The sequence below is a fragment of the Notolepis coatsorum genome (genome assembly GCF_963971535.1).
Source record: "Notolepis coatsorum genome assembly, chromosome: 1".
Taxonomy (NCBI): domain Eukaryota; kingdom Metazoa; phylum Chordata; class Actinopteri; order Aulopiformes; family Paralepididae; genus Notolepis; species Notolepis coatsorum.
The window spans coordinates 39,182,098-39,204,841 of record NC_140165.1 but is presented as its reverse complement, the minus strand read 5'-3'; the positions used below and the strand labels follow the sequence as shown (position 1 = coordinate 39,204,841).

Sequence of the window (22,744 nt, the reverse complement as noted above, 5' to 3'; positions counted from 1 at the left end):
TGTGATGAATGATGATACATTTTCCAAAACAGAACTACGGAGCAAGAAAGAATTTAGGGAATCTGGTTGATTGTTTTCGATCTCTAGATTATAAAAAAGATAAAGATTTATGCATGTGCCATATGGAGACTATTCATCGTTATTTTCAACAATAATAGCAAACCAACACATCTTAACTCATTCTGCGCCAATCACGAGAAAAGTCGGGTTTTAATCGTTATTTCTTTTATTAGCTATATCCATTCATTTTCATCCATCCAGCCTGATGTTATCATTGGGAATGGGTTTGAGCTCACAAAATGGCAAATACCGCTACGCCTTCCAGCAGGTATTGCACTCTATTAGAAATGGTGTAGTTTCTTTTCAGGGCCGATCTGAGCCGTGCAGGCGGGGTTTAAATACTCCGGCAAGACTCGCGTTTACAACGATGGCATGGAACAGCCCGTCCGTTCGTGTTTAACGCTCGGTAATGTGGGACGGACCTCCACGAGCAGTATTTGGAATGGCGATGAGATAATTGGATTATTTCTTTTCCATTACATCAGATACCAGGTAAGGACTATATATATAAAATCTTGAATTGATCTGATATTTCTTTCTACCCAGATCGCGGCTGTTTGTGTGTATGTATGTGTGGCTGTGTGCCGTTGGGTGCAGGAGGGGACTGGGGGAGCCTCGCGCTATGAGGCCCTTTTCATTCTTGCATGAGGAAGGATAATAACGATCATCTAGCGTTGATTTCAGGATGATTAGATAATCAGGCGAAAAATTACAATGTGTTTAGTGTATTCCACTAAAGGGCTATTATCGCGTCTTTTCCTGGGATTACTAAGAATCACCTAACACCTAACTATATTCATATTCAAAACGGTATAAAACGGAAATGTACGGATGAAAAAACAATCCGTTTCGTACATGTTGACTGGAAGCAACTCACTGACAATCGACGGGGGTATTAGACCCATAGATATATAAGATATATTTTAAGCACTCGCAAGTGAACAAAGCGCCCCATTGACTTAGAGTGCTGGCGTAATAGCGCCCTCTGGCGCCCTGACCCGTGGCGCAGAATGAGTCAAACAGGAGCTGAAAGTAACACATATTCCCCCCTATACAAATAATGATGTTGAAAATAGCACATCCTTTCAAAGATAGTACTAAGTAGGGGTGTAAAAATGTAGCGATGCAACGTGATGAGTGGCGTCCCACTGCGTCTACACTGTATCATCAGTATTCATCAACATTTTTAGATTTGATTAAATTGCTAAAATAATCATTTGTACTACTGATGCCTACAGTAGGTGTACGGTTGGGATTTTATATTTCTAATAGTAGTGGGTCTGATTAAGGTCCTACTATAGCAATCAAAACTTCACGGTTTTAACCAAAATCATTCAAACCAAATCGTATATCGGATTGAACCATGGTAAGTCTTTATGATGCGTCAAATCTTTTGCCCAAATAATCTGTAACCAAAATTATTTGCTGTTGGATGGTTACACCCCTTGTACTTTATGAAGTGGGTCATTGATCGTGCCTCACTGGATCATGTACTGGGCCTTATGATGACACTGTCCACTACTTGCGGTTGCTCCCTAGATGAGACGTTACATTAACAGTGGCACGGATGGTCCCCGTCAAGGGGTACAGTCATAAAGTTTCCAAGTCTACCTCCAGGAAGTTGCACTCGAACGGCCCGACCGAGTCGCGAATACAAATGGTAAACCTGGGCTGATTCCACGACTTCTACGACTTATGACGTATCACTGACTTTTAACTTTTTTGTGTTGTCAAAAATCACAAATAAATGAATATAAGAAATGTAATACCAACATCCTGGTATTCCTAAAAGTTGATCAAACCATGAAGAACGAACGCTTGAATAATGAGTCTGAATCTGCTGCCTTGGTGCTGATGGATCCTAACAGACCCCGGATGCTGTTTTAGTAACACAACGACGTTACGAGATGATGAGGACCGCTCTAATGCACCATAAGGGTGGAGAAGGCCCTCGTTTAGGCCGAGGGTCTCGTCAGGCTTGACCCCTGCCTCTTCTGTGGAGCTCAGCGATGAATCACTTATCAATACAGACAGAGCAGGAAGTGGATTTTCTTTCTCTTTCCGTCCTCCCCTCCCTGCTCTTTTGCTCTCACAAATGGGACACGTGCACACAATCGGACATGGGTGGGCGGGGCGTGTGGAATGCTGGGGGATGGAGGTATTAAAAAAATAAATAAAATGGTAGCTCTTATTGACTGAGTCCTGGGGAACTAATACTAGACAACAGGTAATTTGTTTGAGGTTTGTATTTCTTGTATTTTATGTGAGAAAGGGATTTGCTTACGTTGGTAATGTGTCGTAACACAGATCAAAGTAAGTGACTATAGATAGATAGATATATAGATAGATAGATAGATAGATAGATAGATAGATAGATAGATAGATAGATAGATAGATAGATAGATAGATAGATAGATAGATAGATAGATAGATAGATAGATAGATAGATAGATAGATAGATAGATAGATAGATAGATAGATAGATAGATAGATAGATAGATAGATAGATAGATAGATAGATAGATAGATAGATAGATAGATAGATAGATAGATAGATAGATAGATAGATAGATAGATAGATAGATAGATAGATAGATAGATAGATAGATAGATAGATAGATAGATAGATAGATAGATAGATAGATAGATAGATAGATAGATAGATAGATAGATAGATAGATAGATAGATAGATAGATAGATAGATAGATAGATAGATAGATAGATAGATAGATAGATAGATAGATAGATAGATAGATAGATAGATAGATAGATAGATAGATAGATAGATAGATAGATAGATAGATAGATAGATAGATAGATAGATAGATAGATAGATAGATAGATAGATAGAATAAACCTGTGTATGTACAGTATCACATACTGTATGTAGCGGATCAGGTACAGAGCTGATTGAGTTGTTGTGGCTCTCCAATTAGCAGGTCTTATTTTAGAAAACAGTCCTGTTTGAGCCTAAATAAAGGCAGGGATTAGTCTAGAAGCTTTTTTTAGGGGACTTGACATCCTCACGGCATCGACTTCCACCTACTCAGACGCCAAGTTTAGACGGAATCCCAGCCAAAAATACATCTCAACTGCCAGAGGTAGTGAACATCAGCACAGCAGATACAGACAACTCTCAGATGACTAATCTTTGACGGGACGTCCCAGCTGTACCGCGACACAAGCACAAAAAAACAAACCTGTTAACTTTGAAAGTCTCCGCGTTACTCACCAGTTGACCAGCATGGCCGCGTTATTGTCAGCGATGAACGGCAGCTCCCCGCGAACGGTCCGCAACAAACATAAACATCCGTGGGAAAGGAGCAGTAGAATCCGCCAGGGGGTCATTGTCCCTCTCCGTAGTCCTCCTCCACCTCCTGGCCTGTCGAGATCCATGCATCAAGGTTCAAAATGAGTCCCGGGACGTCCCGGGTCGCCCACAGAGGGGGCGGTGGCGGCAGCGGCAGGTGGCAGCGGGTGTTTCCAGCAGCAGAAGCGGCAGGCGGTTGGGAACCAGGCGGACGGGGGGTCGAAAGTCATGAGGGCGTCAGGGGTCCCAGGATGTGGAGCAGGAGCAGGAGAAGGTGGTGCTGGTGCTGGAGGTGCTGGTGGTACAGCTGTCCCGGTGGAGGCATCATGGTGGTGGTGGATGAGTACCAGCCGGGCCTCGCTTACCCACACTGTGAAACGCCTGTGAAATCAACGGGTGTTATCCCTCCAGGCCGGCTGTAGCCCAGAGCTGCCCCAGAGACGCAGAGACGTCCCACTCTGCATTCATCTACTTTACCTCCCCATGCTAACCGCTCAGGCGGACGCCACAGTACATTCCAACGGCAAGGACTCCAGAAACATGCGTGCCGAAGTAATACAAAAAATAAATTAATTTGTATTTTTTTTTAAATAGTGAATGAAAGAAAGAGAGAAAGAAAGAAAGTGTCAACAACACCAGTCAGCCGCCCTCCATCCCGCAAGTGATTATCAGTAGCGGGTGTCCTTCGCGGCGGCTTGTGCGTGTGGCGAAGAGTGTATTCGTTTGTGTGTGTGTGTTGTGTCAGCAATCAGAGATCATGTGTGTGTGTGTGTGTGTCCCTGGTGGGAGTGGCAAAGAGGAGTGGCTTCTCAGGCCACCAGACTTCCTTGCTCACTCTATCCTCTCTCTCTCTCTCTCTCTCTCTCTCTCTCTCTCTCTCTCTCTCTCTCTCTCTCTCTCTAATGGCAGCATGCAGATTGCAACCAGGGATTAGGGAGCCTCAAAAATCCGATTTTGCCTGGAGAAAGCCTCATGTATTACACTGTGTGTGTGTGTGTGTGTGTGTGTGTGTGTGTGTGTGTGTGTGTGTGTGTGTGTGTGTGTGTGTGTGTGTGTGTGTGTGTGTGTGTGTGTGTGTGTGTGTGTGTGTGTGTGTGTGTGTGTGTGTGTGTGTGTGTGTGTGTGTCTGTGTGCATGTGAGTGTGTGTGTCTGTGTGCATGTGAGTGTGTGTCTGCAAGTGTGTGTGTCTGCATGGTGTGTGTGTGTGTGTGTGTGTGTGTGTGTGTGTGTGTGTGTGTGTGTGTGTGTGTGTGTGTGTGTGTGTGTGTGTGTGTGTGTGTGTGTGTGTGTGTGTGTGTGTGTGTGTGTGTGTGTGATGGAGAGAGAGACAGTGTGTGCACATGAACGTGTATATATTAGTGTATATATTATTGTGTATGTGTTTGTTTATTGTGCACGCATTTGTGTTTGCAAGTTTATGTGTGTCTCTGTGTGCATGTGTGTGTGTGTGTGTGTGTGTGTGTGTGTGTGTGTGTGTGTGTGTGTGTGTGTGTGTGTGTCTCTGTGTGCATGTGTGTGTGTGTGTGTGTGTGTGTGTGTGTGTGTGTGTGTGTGTGTGTGTATGTGTGTGTGTGTGTGTGTGTGTGTGTGTGTGTGTGTGTGTGTGTGTGTGTGTGTGTGTGTGTGTGTGTGTGTGTGTGTGTGTGTGTGTGTGTGTGTGTGTATATGGATGTATGTTTGTTCAGAATATAGTCAGTAGATTTTTCATAGTTCAACAGAGCCTGAAGTCACAAACTGCTGCTGAGCAGAGGATTTTAAGGCAATCTTCAGTTGGTTAATGGAATATTTTATACTCTTTCTCTCTCCCTCTCTCTCTCTCTAACTGCTGCAATAACATGTAAAGATGTTTATGACTCACACTGACTTTTAAAATTATTTCTGCCGAACCACTGCTGCCTGGCCGCAGTGATTTCATGACCTCAAAAGCCCCGTTTTTCAAAAAGCAACAGGGCTTTTGAGGTCATGAAATCACTGCACCCAGGCAGCAGTGGTTCTGCAAAAAATAAAATCAGAGTATATTATCTGCTTAGAAAACGAAAATGTCTAATTCTTTTATTTTATTTCTCCACGTGGTAAATACACCGGTCACAACATGTTTACAGGAATGTTTTGGAGTTGTATTTGGAGTGTATTTCGTGACTGTTGGGAACTAGGCTACACTGGCACACCTACTTCCAGTGAAAGACGCTAAGCTAGGCTAGCGGTGCGGCTGTTCCCTAAGCCTAATGCATGCACAGAGAAGAAAAGGGTATGCATCTGCTTGTCTAACTCCAGGGTAGATGGCAAATAAGCTCATTTCCCAAAAAGTTGCCGTGTTCCTTTATGGTTTTGGGGTTAGGATCAGTTTACATGGATCAGGAAAGGCTGTCGTCATTCAGTTCAGTTCAGTTCTTTTTTATTTCGGGTTTTGGACACATAACAATGGTCATTCCATAAATCGCCAACGTTTTACCAGCTGCTATTGCAGCATTGTCCAATTGTCCGAAAATGGCTAGGGAGAAGAAGCACTAGGCTTGTCGGGCCCTACCCCTGAAGACTTTTTTATTAATATGCAATTAAAGCTCTTCTTCCCTTCTGTACCTATCGAAAATAGATGTTTTTAGTCTAGATTTGAATTTATTTATGTTTTCACAATATTTTAGTTAATCCTCTACAGTCTAGCCCATTCCACAGGGTGGCTCCGAAAGAGGAGATACACATTATTTTCAGATTGGTTTTCATCAGAGGTTTTTTGAAGTTCAATGGTCCTCTGAGGTTGTATCCCCCCTCTTTATCCAGAAATGTGCTTCTTACATTTACCGGTAATTGCTGTCGTCGTTGGATAAGGACTTAAAGCTGCACTATGGGACTTTTCATGAAATCATCCTTCTCCAGCAGCTAAATCCCAGAGTTGATTCTGTGATCCGTAAAAGGCTACGGTCTCATTTCTGGAACATAAAATGTGAACGACAGAAATGTAAAACATTGCCCAACGTTATGTACCTTGCTTGAAGATTTGTCTATATTTGATTTGTCTTTTATCATTTGCTCCCATCCCCCAATAGTCATTATGACAATTCCATCCTCCTCATTGTGCTGCCCTACTGTCTGTCTGGGGAAGGTGTAGACTACCTCATGCTGCCCTACTGTCTGTCTGGGGAAGGTGTAGACTACCTCATGCTGCCCTACTGTCTGTCTGGGGAAGGTGTAGACTACCTCATGCTGCCCTACTGTCTGTCTGGGGAGGGTGTAGACTACCACATGCTGCCCTACTGTCTGTCTGGGGAGGGTATAGACTACCACATGCTGCCCTACTGTCGGTCTGGGGAGGGTGTAGACTACCACATGCTGCCCTACTGTCTGTCTGGGGAGGGTGTAGACTACCACATGCTGCCCTACTGTTGTATGGGGAGGGTGTAGACTACCACATGCTGCTCTACTATCGTTCTGGGGAGGTGACTACCACATGCTGCCCTACTGTTAGTCTGGGGATGGTGTAGACTACCACATGCTGCCCTACTGTCTCTCTGGGGAGGGTATAGACTACCACATGCTGCCCTACTGTCGGTCTGGGGAGGGTGTAGACTATCACATGCTGCCCTACTGTTGGTCTGGGGAGGGTGTAGACTACCACATGCTGCCCTACTGTCGGTCTGGGGAGGGTGTAGACTACCACATGCTGCCCTACTGTCGGTCTGGGGAGGGTGTAGACTACCACATCCCTCCTCTGATACATATCGAGTTGCCAACTGTTTTCTTCCCACCTAACAGCGAGGAGTTTCACTGGGAGAGCTTAACGCACATGGAGGTTCATGCTATCTTCCCTAGATACCCTCTCTGCTGAACAGGCACCCTGACCGACCAGTAGGAGTCGCTATTGCAACGACCAGGACTCATAGCCCACCAGCTTCCCACCCGCGAACACTGCTAGTGCTTAAACCTCTACACTAACCCAAACTATGGTTATTTTAACATCTTACTCTCAGACTACTGACTGGGCATCCTTGCTCTTAGTTCTGTTCTTTTTTGGTCGCTCGTAAATGTATTTAATCTAAACCATACATCCTTTGCTTCCTTCCAGGACAATACACAGTGATGATGGCCCACTTCTACCTGAAGAGGAAGATCGGGTACTTTGTCATCCAGACCTACATGCCTTGTTTCATGACAGTGATCCTCTCACAGGTCTCCTTCTGGCTCAACAGAGAGTCCGTTCCCGCCAGGACGGTCTTCGGTGAGTGAGTGAGGGGTTCAGATAGGAGTGTTTACAGTGGGGCGGCATGTGTGTGTGTGTGTGTGTGTGTGTGTGTGTGTGTGTGTGTGTGTGTGTGTGTGTGTGTGTGTGTGTGTGTGTGTGTGTGTGTGTGTGTGTGTGTGTGTGTGTGTGTGTGTGTGTGTGTGTGTGTGTGTGTGTGTGTGTGTGTGTGTGTGTGTGTGTGTGTGTGTGTGTGTGTGTGTGTGTGTGTGTGTGTGCGTCTACCCTATGACCTTTGTTTTGCATGTTATTCCCCTCCTTGTTTCTGTAGTCTTTCTGGTTTATGATGGCTTTAACCCTTTCACTACAGTAGCACACTAGCAAATGGTTAACCCTTTCACTGCGACAATACAGAAGGATAACCATTTCACTGCCACACGACAAATGGTTAACCCTTTGACTGCCACACTACAGAAGGTTAACCCTTTCACTGCCACACTGCAGACTGTTAGCCGTCTGTAGTGTGGTAGTGAAAGGGTTAACCTTCTGTAGTGTGGTAGTCAAAGGGTTAAAGTGGGGCGTCCCCAGTGGGGGACACTTGTAGCTAAAGGTGTGTGTGAGTGTGTGGGGCGGGGGGGGGCTACCCTATGACCTTTGTTTGCATGTTATTCCCCTCCTTTTTTCTGTAGTCTTTCTGGTCTCTGATGGCTCGACTGTCAAGTAAAAGTCAGATGATTTAAATATGAGTTGATAAAGACACGTCAATTAATTTTGAAAGTGGTTACCAATGGTTACAGGCAGCCATACTGGAAGAAGGAGAATGAAACAAACGTTTGTGCAAGACCTCTATTCAAAGATAAGATGTGGAAATTCCAAAAAAGCTACACATGAAAAGAGCTAACTGCTGAAAGGGCTCATCTCAGGGCCTTGATGCAAGCCCTACATTTTGAAACAGTGATGATAACAATTCTCTGACCATGCTTTTCACGATAGATTTGTTCCTTACAGCCCCCTCCCACCACGTGACTGTCCAAAGTTGTGTAGCTGAAGAGTGTAGGGGAGGCAGGATGGCCTAGAGGTAAAGAGACTGACCGGTATCTGAAAGGTCGCTGGTTCGATCCCCAGTACCAACAGGAGGTGCTATTCCAGCTGTGATCTGGTGACTGAAGGGTGGCTTGTATTACATCTACGGTGCCTAAGTGCCCTAAGTCCACTGAACCCTCAAACTGCTCCAGGAGCACTGCACTGCTGGCAACCCTTCCCTCTGACCTCTCTGATGAAATGCATATGTGTGGGGGACTGTGTATGCAGGGCCGCCTGGGAGAAATGCGAGGCCCTGTGCGAGATTTAAACGTGATTAAAAAATTCATAGTCAACATATTCTTAAATAATAGCGCTGCCCGAGGCTGGGCATGATACAGTCAACATATAGCAAGAGAGAGAGCAAGAGAGAGCTCCCGTTCTACAGTCAATATACAGTGTAGAGAGAGAGAGAGAGAGAGAGAGAGAGAGAGAGAGAGAGAGAGAGAGAGAGAGAGAGAGAGAGAGAGAGAGAGAGAGAGAGACACATTGGAAAGAAATTGAAATGCTATTTGGCCCTAAACAGAGAGTACACAGTGGCAGAATACCTGAGCACTGTGACTGAAGATCCTTGACGGTACAGACTCAGCGAGCACAGCCTAGCCATCGTGAAAGGCCGCCATAGGCAGACTGTGTGTGTTAGAAAGAGAGAGAGAGAGAGAGAGAGAGCATGTCTGTGTGTGTTAGAAAGAGAGAGAGAGCATGTGTGTTTGTGTGTTAGAGAGAGAGAGCATGTCTGTGTGTGTGTGTGTTAGAGAGAGAGCATGTATGAGAGATATAAGCAAAGATGAGCCCCTAAAGGATATTCAACTTTTAATGGAAGAACAAAACAGAAGGAAAAGATAACTTCACAAAGGCAACATGAATATACATAGATCCAAAAGGACAAAGATCAACACTTAAATCCAAAGAGAAGAGGGTCTATACCAGAGAAAACAAAGTAGCAAGGAGCCAATGGCCGACATCAGCTAAATAGGCTAACTGCAAATAGAGTAGCCAGGTACTGACACCAGGCCACACACAGCTTTGGCCAACGCTACCCAAGCTACACAAACGACCAAGACAATTCACACACAGCACATGTCGTATCTCCAAATGTTGTGAAGTAACATATGTTTTGCCTGGAAAAAAACATCGTTATTAACAAAACATTGGGGAGGGGAAGGAAGGAAGAGTGGGGTAATGTCCAATGGACATCTTACCTGCACCAAGGAACGCAGGGCGAAAGGCCGCAACACAGGTCTCCACGTTGACGAAAGGCCTCTCGCTGGCGGGACAAAAAGAAGCTATGGCCGGAGCCTTGTCATGGTGCAGGCCCGACTACATCTTCTGTCAAAGATGATGTCGTAGTCAGAGTGCCAGGGCCTGCTATTCTCACGGCTAATGTCAATGGTCGTAGCACAAGCTAACAGCTAACTCTAGGCTAACTGATAGCATCAAGCTAACGTTCCCAGCCGAGCGAAAATGAGCAGCTAACGTCGTAGCTAAACAGCTAACTGGCTAACAGTTAGCTCAACCCGGCTATCGCTAACCATTAGCTAACGCAGAAGCAAGCTATGCGGCTACCACTGAAAAACTGTAGAACGTGAGAAAAGCAATACAGGCCAACACTTCAGACAGCCGCTGTGTTTTCCTCTTCTCATACGAAGAGAGAAGGGAAAAAGAAGGCAATACATGTCCCACTACAGAGTGGTGTTTACCACAGCAGTGCCGGCAACAAGTCCCTCGCGGACTATAGCCGACTTGAGCATGGAGATATTCTCATAATGAAACACCAAGCTCACCTCCCTCGCACCAGGTGCTGACACCAGGCCACACACCGTTAGCTACTAGTACTACAACAGCTAGTCGGCCCGTTTGGCTCCCGAGAGAGAGAGAGAGAGAGAGAGAGAGAGAGAGAGATATCCACGGCGGGAATAGAATAGAGTGCATTAAAAACTCACCAAACGTCCAAGAGGATGGAGACAACCGCGTGGAGTTGACGAAGTTCATCTGCCGAACGACCGTCCTCTTCATCTTGGCATAACAATGCTGCACGCGCTGTCTCTAGGTTAGCTAACGCTAGTTAGCCTTTAGCTAAGCTAGCTACTAGCCGACATCATCATGGCTATATCCCGACTGAACCACACGTTAGCACTCAATATTATAACGTAGCTAAAGCTAACTAGCTGTCCCTGTCTTTAGCCGGGATGGCTAGCCTGACTGAACTGTCTAACATGCAACAACTTTCATCTTCAGTCCATCTGCCGAACGATGTCCTCTTCATCTTGGCTGGCATAACCTCCAATGCTGCACGCGTGAAATAGTCAGACGCTACCTTACTGTACCTGTAACCCCTCCCCTCATTGAAACCAATTCTGCTGCAGGGGAGCTCCAGTAGCTCACCACGTACCGCGAGCGCTATTTCGGCGCCGTGGACAACCGTGCTCGTCACGGATCTGGGGTTTAGCGAGTTCGAATCCCGGACTGCAGCCGTGCCTTTCCCAGAGTCTCTTCCCCCCCATCTGAACCCTTTCAGCCTGTTTCTGTCTGTCATCCTTGACCAGAATAAATGTGATAAACACATAAAAAAAGAGCCAGGGGAATGGCCAAAATTTAAAAAAATAAAATAAAAAATAATTCTGCTGCCTGCAGAGCCTCAGAGCTGCCTGCAGAGCCTCAGAGCCAGGAACAAGTCAGACACATTCTACAAACGTGTCTAATGTGAAATATATAAGCATATAAGCAAAACTAGATTTTAGGTCTGTGATGAAAAAGGGCCTCGCGGGAAGGGGGGCCTCGCACAAAAAATAAATAAAAATAAAAATAAAAAAAATAATAAATAAAAGATTTTTTTTTTTTTTTTTTTTTTTTTGCGAGGCCCCCCTTCCCGCGAGGCCCTGTACGACCGCACTGCTCGCACACCCCCTGAGGTGGCCCTGGACTGTGTGTATGTGTAACTAGGAGGGATATGAGGATTGTGTATGTGTAACTAGGAGGGATATGAGGATTGTGTGTATCTGTAACTAGGAGGGATATGAGGATTGTGTGTGTGTAACTAGGAGGGATATGAGGACTGTGTGTGTGTAACTAGGAGGGATATGAGGACTGTGTGTATGTGTAACTAGGAGGGATATGAGGATTATGTGTGTGTAACTAGGATGGATATGAGGACTGTGTGTGTGTGTGTGTGTGTGTGTGTGTGTGTGTGTGTGTGTGTGTGTGTGTGTGTGTGTGTGTGTGTGTGTGTGTGTGTGTGTGTGTGTGTGTGTGTGTGTGTGTGTGTGTGTGTGTGTGTGTGCGTGCGTGCGTGCGTGCGTGCGTGCGTGCGTGCGTGCGTGCGTGCGTGTGTGCGTGTGTGTATATGGATGTATGTTTGTTCAGAATATAGTCAGTTGATTTTTCATAGTTCAACAGAGCCTGAAGTCACAAACTGCTGCTGGGCAGAGGATTTTAAGGCAATCTTCAGTTGGTTAATGGAATATTTTATACTTTATTTATAAAATTATTTCTGCCGAACCACTGCTGCCTGGCCGCAGTGATTTCATGACCTCAAAAGCCCAGTTTTTCAAAAAGCAACAGTGTGTGTGTGTGTGTGTGTGTGTGTGTGTGTGTGTGTGTGTGTGTGTGTGTGTGTGTGTGTGTGTGTGTGTGTGTGTGTGTGTGTGTGTGTGTGTGTGTGTGTGTGTGTGTGTGTGTGTGTGTGTGTGTGTGTGTATATGGATGTATGTTTGTTCAGAATATAGTCAGTTGATTTTTCATAGTTCAACAGAGCCTGAAGTCACAAACTGCTGCTGGGCAGAGGATTTTAAGGCAATCTTCAGTTGGTTAATGGAATATTTTATACTTTATTTATAAAATTATTTCTGCCGAACCACTGCTGCCTGGCCGCAGTGATTTCATGACCTCAAAAGCCCAGTTTTTCAAAAAGCAACAGTGTGTGTGTGTGTGTGTGTGTGTGTGTGTGTGTGTGTGTGTGTGTGTGTGTGTGTGTGTGTGTGTGTGTGTGTGTGTGTGTGTGTGTGTGTGTGTGTGTGTGTGTGTGTGTGTGTGTGTGTGTGTGTGTGTGTGTGTGTGTGTGTAACTAGGAGGGATATGCCAAAAGAACATTTTAAATTGCCTTGTGTAAACTGACAATAAAGCAATATTAATCTTAATTTGAATCTTGAACTGAAGGCAATATTACCTCCAAATGTTGCAATATGTAATATATCTGTCGTATCGTACCTTGACAGTTCATTTTAGTCTGCTATTTTCCTGCAACAGGCACATTACATAATACCCTTGAGCTACTTCAACAAATGGCAGTCCGTTAACAAGGCATGAATAAAATATCTTGTGGCATAAAATGCCTGTTGGTCTGACGAACGCTAACGACGGCATAAAAAATGCCACTTCTCGGTTAACTGAAGTGCCGATAGAAAATCCATTACACCACAGTGTATAGGACGTGCCTGGTAGAACAGGCAGGCTAACAAACACTTCAAATGTCAAACTAAACGGCAAGGTTCCTTCTCACCCTCTCTGTGAACCAGGGGTGACCACCGTGTTGACCATGACCACCCTCAGCATCAGCGCCAGGAACTCCCTCCCCAAGGTGGCCTACGCCACGGCCATGGACTGGTTCATCGCTGTCTGCTACGCCTTCGTCTTCTCCGCCCTCATCGAGTTCGCCACAGTCAACTACTTCACCAAGAGGAGCTGGGCCTGGGATGGCAAGAAGGCCATGGAGGACAGGCACACGAAGGTACTGTAATGTGTTACGGCAGAGTGCATAGAAGTGGTAGCAAAGTAGCACAACCGTTTACTTTAAATGAAAGCAGTTAAAAAAAAAATCGTTTTTTTTTCATGGCTTTTTGTAAGCTTGCCATTATGTTTGCGATAATTTGCAGTACTTTGTGACTTTGTCTATTGTGCTTTGGGCTATGCTTTGTCATATTTTGTGGTACTTTGCAGTGATAATGTGCAGCACTTTGTTGTACTTTTTTTATGGTATTTTGCTGTTATATATATAATATAATATATAACAATATACTGTACAACACGGTAGATACTGGTAGTTTGCTGTGATCCACAGTGACAAATTGCAGCACACATTTTGCTTAAGCTTCTGATGCATTGTGGTGCTTTACAGTGATACTCTGCAGTACTTTGTGACACAGTGGCATTCAGAAACCTCCAATGGTCTTTGAGGGGATTACAAGGGGACCCAGCAAAATAGTAAATAGTTTAATTTCACCATTTCAATCACTGGACATGAAAGATAACTCTCCGCTGTTATCTCACTGCCTATTACAGTATAGAAAACCTTCTCAAATGGGGTCAATCAAGTGACTTAATGCATGTTTTCCTTTTTTTCTTTTTCTTTTTTTTAGGGGGGGGGGGGTCTTGGAATGACAATGTTTGGCAACTCCTTTACATTTGTTTGTTTTACATTTCAAGGTTTAGTAATGAACCTATTTCATAAGAATTACAATAATCTGATCACAAAAGAAACATCATCCCCTCTCTACATTATTCTCCATCACTCTACAGCAGGGGTGGCCAACCCGCGGCTCGCGAGCCGCATGCGGCTCTTTGCCCGTCAATGTGCGGCTCTTCCATCCAAAAAAAAAATATTTACTTTTATTTTTTTTTACTTTTTTTTTTTTTTATGTCACTCATTCCATAATGACGTAGAATAAACATTTACAATTTTTTTTTAAATGGTCCATTTGCATGTTCTTGGTATCTGAATCTAGGGACATATATGGATCAGTGTCAGAAATAGTGTGTCTGTTACTAGGCTTGAGTAAATTGTAATGAACCAAAGGAGAATATCAATTCTATTTAAAAAAAAATTATCTTTGACTGTAAATAACACCATGCTAAAATTGACCAGACCTGAAAAATCTAAGCAAATGAATAAAGGGAAGATGATTAAACAGAAGGTTTTGTAGATACAGTACTGAATTCTGCCATCTTTTTTATAATGTAAATTTCTCCACCATTCTTCATCATATTGCAACACCGTTTTTTGCAAGACGTTCACAGAAAGGTAGAGAAACTAACTGCGTTCTGTTTTATGGCAATAACGTTCAGGTTTGTGGGAGATAATCCCAAAAAATAAGAGAAATTAAAAAGTAAATCCAGAAGTCAGATGATTGACAGGGGCTGGTGTGAGCTGGGTAGGGTAGTTTTTCGAAATTTGAAAGCCCTGAGTCTCTTCCTTCAAAAGACTACACTCACTTTTGGCTGTGCCACTTCCTCCTGTCAATATGCGCCGGTTTCCGACTCAATGCCCTGAGATTTCTATAATCTTATATTTCACTAATAACAGTTAAAATAATTGGTAAACAAACATAATGCTGAAAATATACACTTTTACTGTATATCTCGGGCTTAAGAGGTTAACCCTGTGAGGCCCAAATTAAAAAGAAATGAGCAACTTCAGAGGCCAGAGGGTGGGACATATAAACACATTTACTATCAAATAGCATTGTGAGGCTGAACAACAGGACCAATTGACTATACATGTGCTTAAAGGGGAACTATCTTATAAATGGCTTTTTTCAGTGTGTACCATTGTTTCTTAGCTATGTGGACTTATATTAATAGGATATATGTCTCTAATTCTCATATTGGCGAATTCTTCCAATTCTCCTCTCACAATATTCACCCTCACTGAACTGAGTCATCTGAAAATGTGCATATCTGTGATGTCAGAGATTTCTCAGCTGCATAATAATGTGGCAGTTGATGTGGCAGTTGGCACCAGGCCACACAGTGGTTGGAGCCCAGCCTCAAAACGGCTTAAGATCTTGAGGTAGAAAAATGCGGTTTTTAGTACTTGATTAGAAATACAAAACAATGAATTTTTTTGGAAAAAAACCTAGGTGTTCCATAGACTCACAGGAATTGTGTAAAAGTGCCCAAATAGTGAAAGAAATAGTAAAATAGTTCCCCTTTAACATTTTTTAAATAAACATTATTTTTTTAAATGGCTAAAAGTGATTTTGTAATTTTGCAACCGTGGGTCTCACAGGGTACTTTTAACCCTGTGAGGCCCAAATAAAAAAGACATTAGCAACTTCAGAGGCCAGAGGGTGAGACCTATAAACACATGAAGGGTGCCGTGACTGAAAAAAAAGGTTGAGAAACGCTGGTATATGGTGTGGCTCTTTGTGGTACCACAGTCATTTTTTTGTGGCTCTTAGTCTCTGACTGGTTGGCCACCCCTGCTCTACAGTGTATCTTGTCAAAGAAAGCAGAGATGTCATAAAATGACGATAAAGTCCCACGTGAGCGTACGTACGTTTGCTGTACAAGTGCAGAATCCTAAAACATCACATTGTAATCCCTGTGTGCTTCTGATGAAGGTTCACATTGCTGTTAAAACAGCCCCGTATGAGCCATCCTGGTGACCCCACAGGCTCATACTGTGTACTTTCAGCACCGTGAGTTAGACTCCATTTATCGTGTTGTGGGTTTGAATCTCTCACTCCAATCGTTCCTGTCACTCTCCACTGTGTCCTAAAAAGCTGAAATGTCGTGAAATTTATAAAAAAAACACAACAAAAGTATTATCTCTACAGTACGTGACCTACTATCCATTGGGGAGGGTGGCTTTCTCCTCTCGGACGGTATAGATAGAGGCACATTAAGAAGAAGAAGAAGAAGAAGAAGAAGAAGAAGAAGAAGAAGAAGAAGAAGAAGAAGAAGAAGAAGAAGAAGAAGAAGAAGAAGAAGAAGAAGAAGAAGAAGAAGAAGAAGAAGAAGAAGAAGAAGAAGAAGAAGAAGAAGAAGAAGAAGAAGAAGAAGAAGAAGAAGAAGAAGAAGAAGAAGAAGAAGAAGAAGAAGTCTTTATTTGTTGTCAGATTAACACACACACACACATGCGATGGCGGACCCACAGGAACACACACACATGCACTGAGTCGCTGATTAAATGTTCTCTGCACTTTCCATCCCGTCGTCCTTCCCCCCAAGGGCAGCCGGGAGCAGACGAGAGCTGCAGTGTGCACCAGGCCCAGGGACCAATCCAAGTGCTCCTGTCTGTCTTCGTCAGGGACATGACAGCGTTAGCGATCTGTATCTTTTTCCATTGGGTTTATCTTATCGGGAGGGGAAACCCTTGCGAGCCACGGGGAGAACATGCAAACTCCACACAGAAAGGACCTGGAGATACCCCACCTGGGTAACTAACAACACGGCAACCTGGTCCCCAAGCGGGAATCGAACCCAGGACCTTCTAGTTGTGAGGCGACAGTGGTAACCACTACACCACCGTGCCGTAACTACCAGTCCACCGGAGAATAATGTACATGCTCCAAATGCTCCAAATGAAACCAGGGAGCTGTGTGTTGGGTGCTGCCGCTTGTCATCACAAGGATCTACATTATGTTGCTCGAATCTAAAGCAGAACACAGAGAACACAGTGAACACAGAGAACACAGAACACACAGAGAACACAGTGAACACAGAGAACACAGAGAACACAGTGAACACAGAGAACACAGAACACACAGAGAACACAGAGAACACAGAGAACACAGAGAACACAGTGAACACAGTGAACACAGAGAACACAGAGAACACAGAGAACACAGAACACACAGAGAACACAGAGAACACAGTGAACACAGAGAACACAGTGAACACAGAGAACACAGTGAACACAGAGAACACAGAGAACACAGTGAACACAGAGAACACAGAACACACAGTGAACACAGAGAACACAGTGAACACAGAGAACACAGAGAACACAGAGAACACAGTGAACAGATAACACAGAACACACAGAGAACACAGTGAACAGAGAACACAGAGAACACAGTGAACACAGAGAACACAGATAACACAGAACACACAGAGAACACAGAGAACACAGAGAACACGGAGAACAGAGAACACAGTGAACACAGAGAACACAGAGAACACAGTGAACACAGAACACAGAGAACACAGAGAACACAGAACACACAGAGAACACAGTGAACACAGAGAACACAGATAACACAGAACACACAGAGAACACAGTGAACACAGAACACACAGAGAACACAGAGAACACAGTGAACACAGAGAACACAGTGAACACACAGAGAACACAGTGAACAGAGAACACAGTGAACACAGAGAACACAGAGAACACAGAGAACACAGAACACACAGAGAACACAGAGAACACAGAGAACACAGAACACACACATAACACAGTGAACAGAGAACACAGTGAACACAGTGAACACAGTGAACACAGAGAACACAGTGAACACAGAGAACACAGTGAACAGAGAACACAGAGAACACAGTGAACACAGTGAACACAGTGAACAGAGAACACAGTGAACACAGTGAACAGAGAACACAGAACACAATGAACACAGTGAACAGAGAACACAGTGAACACAGAGAACACAGAGAACACAGAACACAGTGAACACAGAACACAGTGAACACAGTGAACAGAGAACACAGTGAACACAGAACACAGTCAACAGAGAACACAGTGAACACAGTGAACAGAGAACACAGTGAACAGAGAACACAGAGAACACAGAGAACACAGAGAACACAGAACACACAGTGAACAGAGAACACAGAGAACGCAGAACACACAGTGAACACAGAGAACACAGAGAACACAGAACACACAGTGAACAGAGAACACAGAGAACACAGAGAACACAGATAACACAGTGAACACAGAGAACACAGAGAACACAGTGAACACAGAGAACACAGTAAACACAGAACACAGAGAAAACAGAGAACACAGAACACACAGAGAACACAGTGAACACAGAGAACACAGAGAACACAGAACACACAGAGAACACAGAGAACACAGAACACACAGAGAACACAGAGAACACAGAGAACACAGAACGATAGGTTATGAATATAACCGTAGTTCTATGAGTACTAGTGACGCTCAGCGTCATCTGCACACATCTCACTCCAGTGACGTGCACTGAATAAAAACTTCACAATGTACCTTTACATACCAACATCCGTCTGACCACACCCCCATCTGCTACCTACATAAGCAGGGGTGGGGCCACACACTCATCTCCTTCTCAATCATTTCACCACAAGGTAAGATCAAGGGCCGCAGTGGCGTCTAGACGCTGAGCGTCACTAGTACTCATAGAACTACGGTTATATTCATAACCTATTGTTCTATATCGTACTAGCTTCCGCTCAGCGTCATCTGCACAACAGGAGCTGAGCGGGAGCTGAAGCTCGACAAATGTACCCCGCTGAGGCCCCCCACAACCATCAGAACCGGGGAGGACCGAGCCCCCCGACCCTCCCTAATGGAGGGATACCCTCCCTATTGGAGGACGGGAGGGAGACGGATGCGAAGAGGAACTCGAGCAACTCAACGCACAGGGTGAGCAGACCGTGGCTTGACCCCACGACTACGCACACGCACAACCCGCATGCCACCAGGGAACGAACGGAAGGAACAAAACCTCGTTACCGCCCCCAAAATCATGGGGTCAAGAGCAAACTCAACCCTGTGGCAAGGCCGTAGCAGCGGAGCGCGAAGGAAGACCCAGACCCAGAAGGGACTGGATCCCCCTGGAAAAAGGGGGCCCGGAGAGGCCAATGACGCCACAGCATCAAGACCTCACCAGGCGGTCACTAGTGACACCGCCCCCCACATCGCCAGCGTATTCGGACAGGGCCCATCCAAGAGCAGGCCCTTCCCCCCACTAGCACGCCGCCTCAGCATGGCAGTCAGCATGGCTGTAACTCGAAGCACTTAAGAGGCTACACTACAGCGGGAGCAGGCAGCGTACCGGGGAGACGACCTCCAGAAGAGGCCGATCCCTCAATCCAGGCAGCAGGCACTTGACCCGAGCCTGGAACACTGCGGACGAGACAGGCGCCAAAGGGGTCAACTGAAAGCAGCACCCCGGCGGAAGGGGCGTATGCTGGCATTGTTTGAGCACCATGTCAAAGCCTCCACCAAAAAAATCCCCGACGCTCTAGAGGGGCCAAGGCAGAGAAGGCTGACACAATTGGCAGACGTCATGAACGTGCAGGGGCACACTCAACCGGGTACCCAGGAGTTGACTCCGCTCCAACACACCAGGGAATCAACCACCCTCTTCATGCGGTGGTTGTTCCTATAACCCCTTAGGAAAAAACTCCAAAACACACCTGCGGGTATACACTGGCTATACCGCAGTACAAGTGTTTCAGTTTTCAAAAAGGGGTTATCCCAGGCCTACGGGTCGACGAAAACGACTTCGGACCGGGCGGACCGGGCCCGGCGGACCGGGACGTACACAGGGATGCCAGAGGAGTACTATAAAAACCACCTCAACAGCCCCCTCTCAGCCATGCGTAAGCGGGAGAAGAGAGGGGCGAAAAGAATGGAGAACCAAGCCCCTTTATGACAGCACAAGGTACAACATGTACCAAACAACAGTGTCTCCATAACGCCCAACCCTGTGACACCGGGGCCGACCTGGCATTTTTCCCCCTGAAAAAAGCACAAGTCCCTCAGGGTACCAGAACAGAAGATCTGCGTCCCCGGCGGACAACGGGTTAACTGACCTGGACCAGCGTGACCAGAACCAGTCCCGTGCCCAACTCCAGGAGGGGGGGTAGGTACGCGTGTCGATCTAAAACATTATAGAGGGCCGCCACCCAGACGGTCCCATTCGTACCGCGCTCAGTGGCCCACCCTAAGGGCGTGAGACCCCTCTACCTATGCTTTGATCTATTCCGTTAACATCCCCCAGATATGAACGAGAATTCGTCGAGACAAACCTAGTAAACTGGCGCTCGGAAGAGACAAACTCCATCCCAGTTGCCCTAGAAAAACGCCGTTTTAATGACGAGCAACCAAGGCGCACCGGCCTCATGCGTGATTCCTATCAGAAACACCCAGAGCCAGCACTATGTACGCGTCGAGACCCAAAACACATCAATGGATAGTCTAACAAGACACCAGATACCGTTCCTCCAAGCTGCCTGGGGAACGACAAGAAGCAGTTTTTTTTATTTTACATTTTTTCAGAAAAAAAGAAAAAATAATACAGACATGGGTCCCATGCGACGCGGCTGAGGGAAACACCACCCCGTCAACCACACTTCATAAGAGGGGACGGTGAGCGACGTACCCCTATGACGGGGGGAAACCCATGACTCAACAGACCTGTAAGGCGAGGAGTCAGGGAAACCCTAAACAATACCCCGTCCACCTACTCCAAAAAGGAGAGGACGGGGAACCCCCAGAGAGACTTCCCACGCGAGCTGTATAGATTGAAAAGAAATATTGCAACATTGAGCTATGTAACACTTGGGTTAGGACTCTCCGAGGGGGAGGCTCTGAACCAATACACACTCAATAATCTAATTGAATCGAATACACATACAATAGAGCAGAACTCCTTTTTGAAGTTCTACTCACCTTGACAATCTGAGGAGGAGGCTCTGAAAATCTGAGGAGGCTCCCTCACTGGGAAGGAGGGTCCGAACTCACAGAAGGCACTTCTCCCTGAGGAGGAGCTTCGTGAGGAGGAGCTCTGACAACTCCCTGAAACAGATCCATAACATGGAACCTGAACAACTCACGGAAGTCTTACCAATAGAAACGCGCTCAGTGACGTACTCTATGGCGGGGGAATTTCCACGGTGCACACGCCCAATCTTTCAGGGCCTGGGAACAGGAAACCCCCCCCCCTACCCTGTAATGTGCCGAACAGCAACGTGATAGGAACCCTGAAGGACAGGGGGTTTTAACCCCTGACCAATCAGAAAAGGGGAGGAAAGGTTTACCAGTTCACCCCTTTATGACCCCTCACCCCTGATACGATGTAATGACAAAGTAGAGCCATGACCCAGTCATAGCCTGCTACATGAAGCATTAACAGCTTCACATAGCTCATGTGCTAACCTGCTATCTGAATTTTACTAAGGAAAAAAAACAGAACAGAGAGGGCCCCTTTAAGAGCCCCGGTACCAGACCTACACATGTGCTTCTGTGGGCCAAAACCTAACCCAGTTGTAGATCTCAACGACACACACAACCCTTCATCACAACAAAAAATGGCAAAAGTGCACTCTTACTACAGAGGAACACCGTTTTTCATAACGAGAGAGACATAAGTCCTTGATTACGTATTGGCCACAGGCCTTGCTAAGCACACATGATAGTGACCAAACAACCTTTTCCCTAGGAAAATAATCGTTTCTCAAGCGGAAGCACAACCCCAGCAGCTTAAGCTGAGGGTTACATCGTATCCCCACAAACACAGTGACACAATATATTGTAAACAAACATGTCTGAGAGGAGGGGGGGAAGCCCCAGGGAAACCGGGGGGGTCACCCCTCCTACCTTACCCTTGATATGACCAGGTTGAACAGGTTTCAAGTTTCAAGTTTCTTTAATAGTTGTCATACAGAAGTACAGAATACTTTTGTACAAAATGCTTCTTACTGTTGCGCTCCAGAGACTGTGCATGACAAGATAAGTATGAAATAAAAACATAGTAAAAATTAGAAGAAAAAAAAGAGGTCACAGTGTTCAGTTTAGACATATGTACAATGTTCGTAGACGTAGTTACCATACAATATACAATACTGTGCAGTGTACTAATATACAATACTATATAGTGCAAGGCATAAATGGACAAGGTGCAGTTTAGGTACAATTCACAGTAGGTGTACGAGTTGTAGTGCAAATCCTTTATCAATAAATATAAAGTGTAAGTGTGTTTGTGTGATCTAAAGTGTGGAGAGTGGGTGCTGCAGTGTGTTGTTTGTTTGAGTGAGTGTGTGTGTGCGTGTGGGTGTGTGTGCTGTGTGCATTTGATGGTTGTTGCATAGTGATTATTGTTCGTTTAGCGATTATTGTTCGTTTAGCAGCCTGATGGCCTGGGGATAGAAGCTCCTTCTGAGTCTTTCTGTGCTCGCCATAAGACTCCGGTATCGCTTGCCTGACGGCAGCAGTTCAAAGAGGCAGTTGTTCGGGTGGCTCGAGTCCTTAATAATTCTCTTAGCCTTCCCCTTGCACCGCTTGTTGTAAATGTTCTGGAGGGTGGGAAGCCCCCCTCTAATTGTGCGTTCGGCTGAACGTGTCACTCTTTGTAGTCTGCTACGGTCTTGTGCAGTGCTATTCCCAAACCAGGAGGT

The 22,744-nt window shown here is 45.3% G+C and overlaps 1 protein-coding gene across 1 annotated transcript in view; it reads left to right on the top strand.

Annotated features, from left to right (window-relative positions):
* The window catches only part of LOC311241451 (gamma-aminobutyric acid receptor subunit alpha-5-like), a gene marked incomplete at its 3' end in the record, with an annotated part of 157,137 nt that overhangs the window by 108,236 nt on the left and 26,157 nt on the right, over positions 1 to 22,744 (top strand). Inside the window, exons 6-7 of the mRNA XM_084330287.1 lie at positions 7,433 to 7,585; positions 13,141 to 13,352. Of these exons, the coding sequence (XP_084186413.1) occupies positions 7,433 to 7,585; positions 13,141 to 13,352 (365 nt within the window). The remainder of the gene's footprint in view (positions 1 to 7,432; positions 7,586 to 13,140; positions 13,353 to 22,744) is intronic.